Below are 13417 nucleotides of genomic sequence, written 5' to 3'. Positions count from 1 at the left end.
TCTTGTTTTTGAGTGATGGGTGCAAAGAGGGCTGCAGAACTGAAGCCATGATGGCCTGGATTACAGTAGTGCTTCCTTTGTCGATCACATAGTCAAGACAATACTGTACAAGGGCGGTTAGTAGCAAGGGCCAGTTCCAGACAGGGGAATGACAAATCTAGATTTCTATTTTAAATAGGGATCCAGCCATACAAGCACCACCTCTTAAGAAGCTGACAAACCTCAGTAATCTCTACACCGTGTGCCATCATATCCCATTCCTTTTATGGTGACCCTAATAGTTTTCAAGAGCTGGCTGGATATGTCAAGTGGTTTAGGGATCTGTCTGCAGAGCCAGAGGATTGGAAGCTTGATTCCCCACTGAGCCTCCTGTGAGTAGAGCCAGCCTGTGTGGCCTTGGGCAAGGTGCTTAGTCCCAGAAGTTTCTCCAAAAGGGAACGTGGAAAAAAGGGTCACCCAGTCAGAACTGACTTTAGAGTACATGATTAAGTTTTCAAAGACGTGACATATCTAAGAAGTCATTTTACCCATGCCATCCTCCCTCCATGGCTTTCTATGGCTAAGCACAGTTTGAATCAAAGTCCCTTCAAGTCCTACTCCAGCACTCTATCCACTCCACCACACTGGCTCTCATAAGCTACATACACGTTCCAATTGCAGACAGGTTGTTAAGGAGTCTTCTCATGGGCCACAGATTCAATATAAAAAGACTTTACCTCTTTGCATATGCCCCCCCATATGCCACCTTCTTTTCCAGCAACAAAGCATGTGCCATTGCCCACCCTTTCTCCAAGGCCATGCCATGAAAAGACTGTTCTCAGAATCCACCTCCATGCCACCTTCCACAAAGTCAGTGCTCCCAACACTGGTGCCAAAGCCTTGCTGAATACCAGTTTTCCATAGATGCTCCATTCCTGAGGAGAGTCTCTTTCCTCACATGCCTCAGCATTACCTTGCCCACTCATCTTAATAAAACACAAGCAATAAGACAACAGAAAATATTGTATGGGCCAGACATGAAGTTTAATTTAATAGAAATTTTCTTCAATCTTTCATACATTCAAGTGTGACAAGTGAGATGACGTGTTAAGTCTCTGCCTCTCTGGTTTCAGAAGCCCTCCCCATACCCATTCCTGGTTCTCTGTGTGGAACAGACATCTTTTAAACACACAGGTGTGATTATTGCCCCATTTTCCAACTAAAGTTTTGTAATACTGCAACACCCACCCTGGGAACAGATCATAACAGGGCAAAACAAGTCTAGTCATTACATCTGGTGATTTGTCTGATGCAAAAAATAGTAATTCAGTGACTGCCACCCATGTTCTGACTAGAGTGAGATAGCCCCCCATTAAATTTGAAGCCACCATTAACAAGCTCCCTGCATCCTACAAGGGCGAGGGCAAGACCAAGAAGGGCAGAGGAATTCTGCTTTTTGGATATCCATTTATAAGAGGGCTACTGGAGACAAACTTTCAGTGAAAAAGTAACTTTTTGAAAATAAAGAAGGGTTGGTGATATTTTCTCCCATTTCAAGGGCTATATTCCTACAATTAGCCTTCTTAGAATGTAGGTTCTAGTTCCCATCTACAGACATGAATAATTGACAATATTTGGGGAGAGCATTAGGACAAACAAACACACCAATAAAAAAAGAAAGTTCTTGTGTCTCATAGAGACATTACTGTTATCCCCCTTGCTTAGTTGGGTTCAACCAAGTGGACTGTATGGTACAGGTCCAGGGTGAGGCTCAGCCAACAAGCTCACGCAGCAACCCCAGATCACAGCTCATCCTTCACTGGGCCCTCTGTTTCTTCCTCCTCATCCTTTTCTTCTTCATCGTCCTCTTCTTCATCCTCCTCTTCATTATCTTCACCTTCAGCTTCATCCTCTCCTTCTTCCTCTTTTTTCTTCTTGTCTTCTTCTTCTTGCTTCTTTCGTTGCTCCTCATCCTGCTGTTCTTTCATTTTCTTCTCAGCATCCTAGTGACAATTTAAAGGGAAATTAGGCTACTTGAAGAATCTGTTATAGAAGCACAGCCTTTGAAGCTAGCGGAAGCTAACCACTTAGTGTGACTGCCCCTATTCCTGTAATATCCCTCCCTCGTCTGCACAGCTTAAAGAATTAAACTTAGATGTGGTGATACAATACAATGACATTGTTATGTAAACTAAAATTCAAATTCTATAATTCATAATTTTTGTCAATAAGACAATTCTGGAAACAAACAGGAAGCACATCATGTTCATTATGCTGCTTGGGAGTTTCGAGAGGCATCTGACAGGTTGCTATTTAAAACAGTAGATTGGGTTTCCCAAAGTAGTCCAAGCCATTTATAAATTCACATCCCATCCTGAAACTGGATGCATATCTAGGGCAGCTTACAAATTACTTAATCATTCTTTAGTTTAAAAAAGGCCTAGTTGGATAAAAATTATTTTAAAAATGAAGAATTACGACACATTCTTATATGCATCATCCATGAAGTATCATTTCTATCATCACCATGAAAAGGACTGATGAATTCCAGAAGCTTTCTGGATAAATGTCTTTTGGAAAACTAGATTTAGCCACCATGATGTCACCTATCTCTATGACACAAAAACAAATTTCACATAAGTAGGATTTTGGTCAAAACCATTCTGAGAAACACCTCAACTTTCACCACAGCAGTTTCTCAACTTCACAAACCCAAAATTGATTGAGACCAAAATGAGGATACTTTACAACCCTTCACAAAAGCCAGCTAACTCAAGAAGCTGTAAGGAGCAAGCACTGATCCTTCTTCTAACAAGAACAAGTAAAATGGCTCACCTTAGTGGCACCCCACGTTTCATTGCCAAACTCTTCAGCAAATTTCTCATCATCAGTAATCAAAAAGTTGTCAAAGATCGTGCCAGACTTGACCTGAAGTAAACAGAGCATACACTAAGCTTCAAGCCTCATACCCAATTCTGTTTTGACAGTTTGTTAAGTGGTGACAAGTCTTAGCTGGAAAACATGGAACATTATTTGCTATTCTTACTCACTGAATTTATAATCAACATTTTCATCAAGAACAATCAACCCTCCATCACAAAGTTCCACAGATGGGAGTGATCATCAAGAAGGCTCCTAGTTGTATCCCTATTCTAATCATGGAAACATCAAGAAAAGGGTTTGCACCTGAAGTTTTGTTACACTCTGGACAGGCTTATATGGGAGAAAATGATCTTTAACCACTGTTTTTCTAGTATCAGTGATTGCTAGCTCAGGGATTCCCTGAACAAGGCCCAGGATTTTACTTCAACATAAATCATGATGGTGAACTATAGCTATCAAACAAGGTGCTGGTTGTGTGCCTAGCTGCACACCTATTTGTGTGGAATGGCAGTGTTAATTAGCTGCAATCTACCAGAATAATTTACACAATTTCACTTACTCCAGAGTAAAGTCCAGTTACTACTGTCATTTATTCCTCCATCCCCCAATTACTCAATACCACAGAATAATGTAAAGTCCAGGTTACCGTTAAAATGATAACACTGATGGTGGCTGCTACCTTAAAATACAGTTCTTTAGTATGGCATCCAAAAGTATAGCAAATGCTTTGGAAACTACTTAGTTACTTGTTACGCTTTTATGCTGGGAAGGTTGAAACTGTAATTGTTCTGTTTAATTGGTCTAAGGACTGTAATAAAAATATGCATGTATGTACTTAGTTGGCCAGACTTGCCAGAGCACATAGGGATGGAGGTTGTGTAGTGGAGTTGCCATATTAAGGAACACCCCCATATTAAAAGTGTCCATGCCTTCCATTATGTAGTGTTATTTGTATGCTGAACCAATTATTGTTTAGTAAGATCACTATTAACTTTAGAGTGCTCCCTATCAAGACTTTCACAGTTCCATTTCAACAACCATACTGGTTTTTGTTATACAGTTTGCTACCTACCAGCCCGTGGCAGTTTCAATTTTTAAAAAGCCCTAAACAGCTATGGTTAATATGATAGTTCAAGAATGTTCTTCCCCTAACTAGCTGCTCAGTACTAAAGCTTTTAAACTGGTACTCCTATTAAGCTAGAACTGGGTTTCTCAACCTTGGGTAACCCAGATGTTCTTGGACTGCAACTTTCAAAAATCCCAGCCAGCACAGCTTGTGGTGAAGGTTTCTAGGATTTGCAGTCCAAGAACACCTGGGTTACCACTAAACTAGGAGATCTATAGGTAAATATATTCTTACCCATTACTTCCAAAGGGCCTAGTCGATACATGACTGACTTGAATCAAGCTATTGTATTTTAAAATTCATTTTTATGTGTTTGATGTAAGCCACAGCTAAATCACAGCAAATGAAAAGGTGGGGACAAAACTTTTTTTAGTAAGATACCACACCTCTTTAACCTTCTAGCCATTTCATAGTAAAAGTCTGGGCAGGTTTTTAAATCCTTCTCCCTTTTATGCTTCCTGCAAAGCAGGCAAGCAGAACTCACCTGCCACAAGTCCAGGCCAATGACACCAAAATCATCATAGGAATATATGTTGGGATCAGGTGTGTACTCTGGATTATCAATCTCAGGATGAATCCATTTTCCTTTATAGTTGGGGTTGTCAATCTGACGAGGTTTCCATTCTCCCTGTGGGGGAAAATGTGTTGAAATGGAAAAAATGGTACATAAGAATAGAGACTGCCAAACTATATTAATTTAGTAGTCCACCTTTTTTGGTACCAAACAGAAGGTACCGAGATAAACTACAGTACTATGAATTACTAAAGGCAGGGATAAGAAAGAAAGCTAAGAACTGGATTTCCTCCGATGCTCTCATCCCCTTCCCATTAATACAGCAGGAACCTCGACTTATGAACGTCCCTACCTGTGAACGATTTGACTTACGAACGGCTCCATTCACAAAAATTTACTTCGACTTGTGAATGGAGCCTCAGCCTATGAACGAAAAAAAGGCAGGGGGAAAGGGCAGGAAATTCAAATTTCCCCTGCCTTTTTTTCGTTCCATTCAAACCACTGGTGGCAAAGAGGCTGCTCTTTCGCCCCAACGGTTAGGAAAAGAGACCCCTAGGAGTCTCTGATGGCGGCAGGGAAGTTCCCAGGGCTTTCCCGCCACCATCGGAAACCTCCTGGGGGTCCAATTGTGGCGTCGGGGAACCCCCAGGAGGTCTCTGATGGCAGCGGAGAAGCCCTGGGAGCTCACCCCTGCCACCATGATTGGAGGCAGCGGTCAACCAGTGCTGGGAGGCTTGAGCTGGCTGGGCGCTTGGGCGCTTGCCCCTCACCGCGGTGGAGGCAGCGGAGTGCTGGGAAGCTTCACACTGGTAAGCCCTTTTTTTAAAAAACTGTTCTGGGTGGGTTTGGATTGTGAGGGTTGTTTCTGTTTTGTTTTTGGAATTTTTTCAGTCCCAGTGTGGGACTTGCTCTGTTTATTTTTATTTTGGTCTTTTTTTAAAATGCTGGAACGGATTAATCCCGTTCCCATGCATTTCAATGGGAAATGGTACTTCAACTTATGAACGTTTCGACTTATGAATGCCGTTCCAATATGGATTAAGTTCGTTAGTTGAGGTACCACTGTACACTGTTTCTTTCACATGAAACAATCAACTATCCATTTTAAAGTGCTGTTCAACTATCATTTCATAAAGCCACATGCTTGGAAAAGGGCCCAATGTTACCTATATTACTATTAAGCTAGTTGAATTCAAAAACTGAAGTTCTGACATTGGGAATAGCCAATATACAAGATTTCTTAACCTTCCTGAAAAGTTGTCTCGTGTCTGTGTTATACCCCTCTCTCCATTGTACTTACAGAACAACATAAAGACCCCTGCTCTATTCCTTGAACTTTTACTGTGGCTTCTAATTATCTGCCTATGTTTATATTTTATTTATATTCCACCAAAAATCTGTATTCTGCATAATGGTAACAAAAGCAGCCAACTTATTGAGCCAAAAACATGATACAAGAATCACATAAAACCAAACCAATCAACACACAGTAATAAACAAGAAAGAATTCAACTAATTAAACTTCAACAGAAGACTAAGTTACATGCCAAAGGTCTTTTTGAATAAAACATATTTTTGCCCACTGGCAGAACAACTGAAAAATAATCAACCTAGACACTTTCTGTAGGGTTCCAGTGTGGAAGTCACCATCAATGTGGTTTCCTATTATATCATCTCCCAAATGTGCTCTGAGAGAACTAAACTAACAAAACATTTTCCTCTGAACATCTTAAAACAGATCCATGTTCATAGGGGGAAATGCAATATATCAAATACTTCATGCCAAATCACATAGGGTCGTTTATGTCATAGGCAGCACTCTGTATTGTGCACCCAGAAAAGATAACAGCCAGATATGCCACCATAAACAAAAGGATTCTCTGTAACCAGCCCTGGTCAACAGTCTGGATAAACTGAAGACTTCAGTAGCAGCCCTATACAGAATATATTACAACAGTCCAAGGAAAAAATAATTAAGTCATGCATCTAACACAGTTTTGCCTTTAGAAGTCTGCTATCCAATTAACTGAAGCCACTTTTATTTGATGGATTTTTAAAACACTAACCCAGTGTTGGTTTTATCCAATACTGTCCTATTATAATTCTAGCTATGTTACCTTGTATTCTGGATTCTGGATTACTGGTGGCTCCCATTCTCCATCCATTTCTTCATCCCAATCCTCAGGCTTCTTGGCATCAGGGTCAGGAATGTGTTCTGGTTTATCCCAGTCCTGTTAGAGGGATTAAGAAAGTATTATCAGACAAAATTTTCAATCAAAATTAATTTACATATAAATTCAAGTACAAGCCGACCCGAAATAAGCCGAGGCACCCAATTTTACCACAAAAAACTGGGAAAACATATTGACTCAAATATAAGCTGAGGGTGGAAAAATGCAGCAGCCAGTGGTAAATTTCAAAAATAAAAATAGATACCAATAAAATTATATTAATTGAGGCGTCAGTAGGTAAATGTTTTTGAAGATACTGCCCTTCTGAGCTGCGAGACAAACCACTATCTGCACAAGGAGGACTCATACTGGACACTGTGCTTATCTACTGCTTTACTGCTGCATAACAAGATGGAGGGAGACAGAATGGAGGAGGAAGGTGGGTACACAAAATACGCAGAAGGAGAAGGATGGGAGTGCCCTGAAAATGGAAATGCTGTGTACTTAGCCTGGGTCATCGGACCACCCACAGAGGCCACAAGCGCCCATAGATGAGTGGGGAGTCCCCAGAGAACACCTGCACTGCAGAGGAGAACATGTAATGTTGACACTGACTTGAGTATAAGTCGAGGGTGGGTGCTTTTTCAGCAAAAAAAAAATGTGCTGAAAAACTAGGCTTATACTCGAGTATATACAGTACTGTCTTGTGGGCCTTCAAAACATGCCTTAATTTCTTACAGCATCTACGGAGGAAAACACCCATTTCTTTTCCTCTCACTAGTTTTCCTCAGACTGAAAGCTCGTCTAGACAGAGACCTGTTATACTGCTCAAACAATTTCTCAAATGTGACATATACTAGCGGTACTATAACAGTACAAATACCCACTAACCTCTGGCTTTGTATCTTCAGGATCATCTATTTTAGCCCTTTCATCCCAGTCATCTGGCTTTTTAGCTTCTGGATCCTTAATTTTCTTGGGAGGAAGGAAGTCCCAGTCATCCTCTAAACTTCCAGACTCTACTTTGTTGTTGTCAATCTTTACCTCATAGGTGTTATCAGGCCGAACAATGAGGGTATACAGATGAGAGAACTCATCATCCTGTCAAAGCAAACAGATTACACATAAGAAAAACTGATCCCCTTTTCTCCTTCCAGGACCAGTTTTCAACACAACTTTTTTCTATAATTACTTTCAAAGATCTTGATTCACCCATGTAAAAGTCCTTCAAATATCTGAAGATGGTCATTGTGCTGGCAAGAATTCTATTAGTTTTATTTACCAGAGTACCTCTATTAGTGTACCTATAGGAGCCAACTGCCACAAACTAAATATATGCATTTTCTATCACACCCAGACATGTGACTCAGTGCACAATTAGGAAATGGTTACACTGAATTCTTCACTTTTAAGAGTTCACTGCTGAAAGTTATACTCATGATGTTATGCCATCTGAAAAACACAGCAGAACTCCAGCCACTGGTTCTTAATTACTTCCTTGTCTGGGCTAAAGATCATCAGTTCTTTGAACTCTTCCCCATAGGACTTAATCTCAAGGTCTTCTCTTTCCTCCCCAACTTCTCTAGACATATCCCAATTTGCTAATATTCTTTTTAACTATTTAAATGCTACTATGACAACTTCCCTCCATTCTATAGGTACTCACTTTACAACGGATGTCCTTATTGATCAAGACATTTTTCCCTTTGTAATTGAAAATAACATGAACTTTCTTGGTACCTGGGCCACAGATATCCGGACCTACATTGGGGACAAACAGATGAGGTTTGTAAACGAAACAATCAATGAATGGTGTACATATGGTGGCTCTTATCCATCCCATCCACTTCTGGCATGCATCCCAAAAGATAATTCATAAGGGAACACAACATGTGGGAATCAAGTTCAGATGTCCATTACTATAAATGTAACTGTATGCAGGAAGGGGACAGTGGTATTTAGTATGATGCCAAGAGTGGACCTTAGCAGCTAGTGTAGAGCAATGCCCAATATCAGGACAACACCATACAAAGCTGATACCTCCCATCCTAAATTCAAAGACATCCTCATGCTTAGCTACAGACTTAAAAGTGGTACAAACAAAAGAAAGCATCATTCTTCTATATGCTGCATGGTGCTATTTCATTATATACTGTTTTCCACAACAGAATCATATAGATTGACATTATCTGCACACACAAAACACTTACCAAACATGATGTTGTATTCAGAGTCTCCATGCATGTCTTCTTGGTTCAGAGTTGAGGGAAAGAGCTTCACATAACCACCTCCACAGTCAATGTTTTGTTCGTGCTTAACTGTAAACTGAACCACCAAGGTCTTGTCCTTGTTGCTGAATGGATCAAAGCGGGCAGAGATCGCATAGAAACGAGCATCTTGGCTTGTCTGAAGGCCTGAAAAGATGGAATATGCAGTTACAGCCTGTATAGAGCTGTTTCTATCAGACTCCACTAATATGGCAAATGATGAGACCTAATGGCAAAATCAGTATCTAGGAGACTGGGGCTTTTCAAATTCCCAATGTATTAGAAACTAGAGGCCACCAGAAAGCAAACAAACACACAAACCTCACTGATTCAATTGGTCTACTTTAGCCTGCGTCTCCAGTTTTAGTAATTCCATTAATGACTATATTAACACAGTCATCCATAACATCACCTCCTTACCTTTGTCCTTCTCTGCATCTCCATAGAATTTACCAGATGAAAGTATGAATTTCCCATAGTCTGATTTGTGTTTTGATTCCACCCAACGGCTTGTCCAAGTATCTAAAAGAAAAAACATTGAAAGAGATGTAACGGTCTCATGTGCATAGTTTGTTTTCTTTCTTCATTCGTATCAGATAATTGCACAATTTAAAATTATGAATGTACATAAAATACAGGTAAAATTAAAAACAATTAAAAACAGTTATCTACCACTCAACATACCAATTCTGGTTCAGCAGGAAGTTAACAGAACAATAAGTTCTTCTTAGTGTAACATATAGTGAAACATTTTTACTTTATTTCATTCTGTTACAATCTCAGTTTTTGCAACAAGTTTGCAAGAAGTTCTATCTAGCTGAACTATGTAATGTAACAGTCCTCCATTTCAGTAGTTAAATGAACTCCTGGGGAAGAATGTAATTTGACCAGATCACAGGACAATCTACATGCCCAAATTCTATCATTTTACAATACTGTGCTGAGAAAAGATAGCACTATATGTCAATGGTAGGGATACAAAATTTTGATAAGTCTGGAGGCCAAATTTCCATCCCCTACCTCCTGGTCAAAAATTAACACATACCCCCACAGAACCAGGAAGTGACACATGTATCCATAACCACTTCCAGTTTTGATATTTTGATTTCCAGATGAAGGAACCATTATCTCCCCAAGGCAAAAACTGCTGCTAGGAGCCAAAAAAAAACAACAGAGTCCCCTAAGATTTTTCCCTGCCTCTGATAAGGACTCTCAAAAATGGCCTACATTTAGCCCACATGCCCGTACCTTTCTGACTCCTGGCCTACAGAATGCAAGAACAGAACATCAGCCAATCTTTTTCACTTCCTTAAGTGTGAAAATAGAAAGAAAACGACCTCATGGCACAGGAATGAAACATCTGACATCATCCACCTAATGAAACATCTATGCGATAAAGTGTTCAGACTCATAAGCAGAGTTTAATAGCACAGTCCTATGCATATGCTTACTCAAGACCTAATTTATAATATGTTCAATTATACTTATTCCCAGCCAAGTGATCAAACACTTTTAAAGACATATACAAATTAGTTATACTGTATTCTGTTTTTACCATTCTACACAGTCCTGGGTTCCATTTGAATGAAAGATTAATAAATACACAAAACTACATGTGTATCAAAGTAACTCTGTCTTACTATTCCCAGTTCATCTACACCTATCAAAAGGTTTAATGGTTTCTTGGATACTGCAGCATATATAAACTACCACTAGTCTTAATATTTGCCACCTCTCAACTCATTTCACAGTGTGGTGATGACCTGCTTCTATCCTTTCACCTAGGCAGACTGTGCAAGTTAATCAAAGTTAATCATGTCATCAAAGTATCACCTATTAATTAACATGAAGAATTTTGTCACAGTTAAGTAGAAAAATACAGCAGAAATAGGCTTTATTGCAACTGAACTGACCACACTGCAAGAGCCTACACAGGTAACTCTTAGTACTCCAGGAATGGGCGGTCTGTGTGTTCTAGAGACATCCCACAACAATCTATTTAATCTACGTTCTTATGTCCCAATGGTCTGCACTGATTATGGCTTTAATTATCAACTCCCCAGTGCATCCTCGGTGTAGACTAGACACAACAAAATACATTTCCTGTTACAACTACAGTCAAGTTATCTTCTTCTTAAAAATGACTTTTAAAAACCACAAGACAATAGATGAAGCAGTGATAAATTACTTCTTTTTAAAAAGATGGATGGAACAAGATCATAAGTGGAACTTTTCCAGAATTCCATCTCCAAGACAAACCTCTTCAGAAACATTTTACCCTACAATGGCCTAGGCACCTCCCTTTCACATTCTCCACTCATCCTACCCTCTTTTTGTATACCACCTCCTGCCGTGTGATGTTCAGATTTCTTACCCAATCCACTTTACAGTCTACATCAGACTCTTAAGGAATCCTTTAAACCAAAGCTACCTGGGAATTTCTCTCCAATAGTTAACTGTGTGGGTGCCACATCTTTTTTTTTCCTCCCTGAACAAGAGCAGGCAACAAACTAAAGTGTCTCTTTCCTCCACCAAAAACCTCACTAGGTTGCCATAGGGAAAGTCCGCATTTAAGCCAGCAAATCTGCCATCCAGGAATAATGCTAACTCACCTTGCAAAGCTGCTATAAGAGGTACTACGTTAATGCATGCCAAGCATGAAATACTAGACTCGTGGTGCTGTTTTCATGAAAAATGCTACAAAAACCACATCTGTCCTTTACCCACACATATAAAATCGCCGATCTAAAATGGCGGGGGGGACAGGGCAGATAAAGCAACCAACAGTAAGCCCTGCCTGGCGTTAACCCTTTTTTCACTCGGGCACTCCCTTAACCCCCTCCACCATCTCCTTTTTCGCGCTCGGATGACAAATCCACGCAGGGCCTTGATACTCATTTTACGCCCGTGCCAATGCCTATGCGAATCCTGCAAAATCAAGGAATCAAACCATCCACGCGAATATGGCAAAGTCATCTTCGACCCCCACCCCTGGAGGAGCCCCCCGCCTCTCTCCCTCCACGCCCCCCACGGCCCGGTGATTTGTACCCCAAAGCCTGCAACCCCCCCGACTCCTAGCACAGCATCTCCTCCCCCCTACTACGCCGCCACCCCCACCCCCCCGCAGACACCTCACCTCCATCCCCGAACTCCTCCCTGAAGTACTGGGCAGGCCCAGCCGACACCAAAGCCAGCATGGATAAGGCGGCTAAAAAGGGACCCATTTTATTCCCCCCAAGTGGCAAGAGGCACCTGGCTCTTTAAAAACAAACGGAACCTCAGCACCTCCGCCTGACAGGCGCGACCGACTGCAACCGGCGAGGTGCTTTCGCTGCCTTTTTATACGGGACTTAAAGGAACGTCTGCCTCCGTCGTTCTCTGATTGCTCGCACGGATGCGAACGGGCCTTGCCATTGGCCTGCCCGCGACACGGCGGGGCTGGGCAGCGCCCCCGAACGTTGGCGTCCCAGATGGCCGCTTCTCATTGGCTACCGGTGGTGGCCAATGGCACACCACCACGCGTTCGGGGGGAGACGCCCCCCTCCCCTCTACCACGGGTGCGTCATCGTTTCTCTTTGCACAACCCCACGTGAGCCCGGCGGGCTTTAAAGGGCCAGCGAAAGACAGGTTCTTCCCCACCCAGCCACTCCATCTGGTTAAGGAAGTTGGAGGATTACAGGAAGAGCAGGAATGGTCAGGCAAGGTCCTGCCGGTCGTCTGCCTGAATAGGCTCTCCGTGTCCAAACCTTTGCACTGAAGTAGAGAGAGCGATCAAAGCAGAGGTGAAAGGACACCGGATTCCAGGTAGCGTCTGCTGCCAGCCCTTGAGCAAAATCGGATGCTGCCCTCCAAGCAGTCTTAAACAGACCAGAGGAACAAAGCCATCGCCCTACGCCTGCCTGTGGTCTCCAGAGTTCGAGGCCACAAATATTCTTGCACTACAACGACCAGCTACCAAAGTCAGGGCTTCTGGCAGTTATGTCACAACAACATCTGGGGCCCTTAAGTTTGGGAACCACTGGCCTTGTTCTCTGGAAGTGGACTTATTACTTGTTTTAGCCCAAAGTTGCCATGATTCCAGATAGCCACACCTGGATGACTGGAGAATCTTCATAGATACACTGCTCTTGTTGTTCGGGGCCGCCAAGTCTCTTCTGACTCATAGTGACAGCAGCGACAACTTCCACAATGTCCTATCCTCCTGTAAACTCAAGCCTGTGGCTTCCTTAAGATCAAGGAATTCATCCATCTCCTATTTGGTCTTCCTCTTTTTCTGCTGCCTTCAACCTTTCCTAGCACTATTGACTTTTCTGGAGAATCATGTTTTCTCGTGACCTGTCCTGAGTAGGACAACCTCAGTTTCATAATTTTTGCCTCCAGAGAGAGTTCAGATTTTGTTTGCTCTAGGGCCCACTTGTTTGTTTTTCTGGCGGTCCCGGGTATCTGCACAGCTCTCCTCCAGCACCATATTTCAAAT

The 13417-nt window shown here is 41.8% G+C and overlaps 1 protein-coding gene across 1 annotated transcript; it reads right to left on the bottom strand.

Annotated features, from left to right (window-relative positions):
• Positions 1-1001: 1001 nt before the first annotated feature.
• Positions 1002-12365, bottom strand: CALR (calreticulin). The gene is made up of 9 exons (XM_072991571.2): positions 12077-12365; positions 9361-9462; positions 8884-9087; positions 8340-8434; positions 7565-7774; positions 6620-6733; positions 4473-4616; positions 2815-2907; positions 1002-1982 (listed from the first exon to the last, which is right to left on the bottom strand). The coding sequence occupies exons 1-9, from the start codon at positions 12162-12164 to the stop codon at positions 1782-1784; spliced, it is 1251 nt and encodes a 416-aa protein (XP_072847672.1). The 5' UTR covers positions 12165-12365; the 3' UTR covers positions 1002-1781.
• Between the last annotated feature and the right edge of the window lie 1052 nt (positions 12366-13417).

Source organism: Pogona vitticeps, chromosome 2 (genome assembly GCF_051106095.1).
Source record: "Pogona vitticeps strain Pit_001003342236 chromosome 2, PviZW2.1, whole genome shotgun sequence".
NCBI lineage: Eukaryota > Metazoa > Chordata > Lepidosauria > Squamata > Agamidae > Pogona > Pogona vitticeps.
This window is presented reverse-complemented; position numbering and strand designations above follow the sequence as displayed.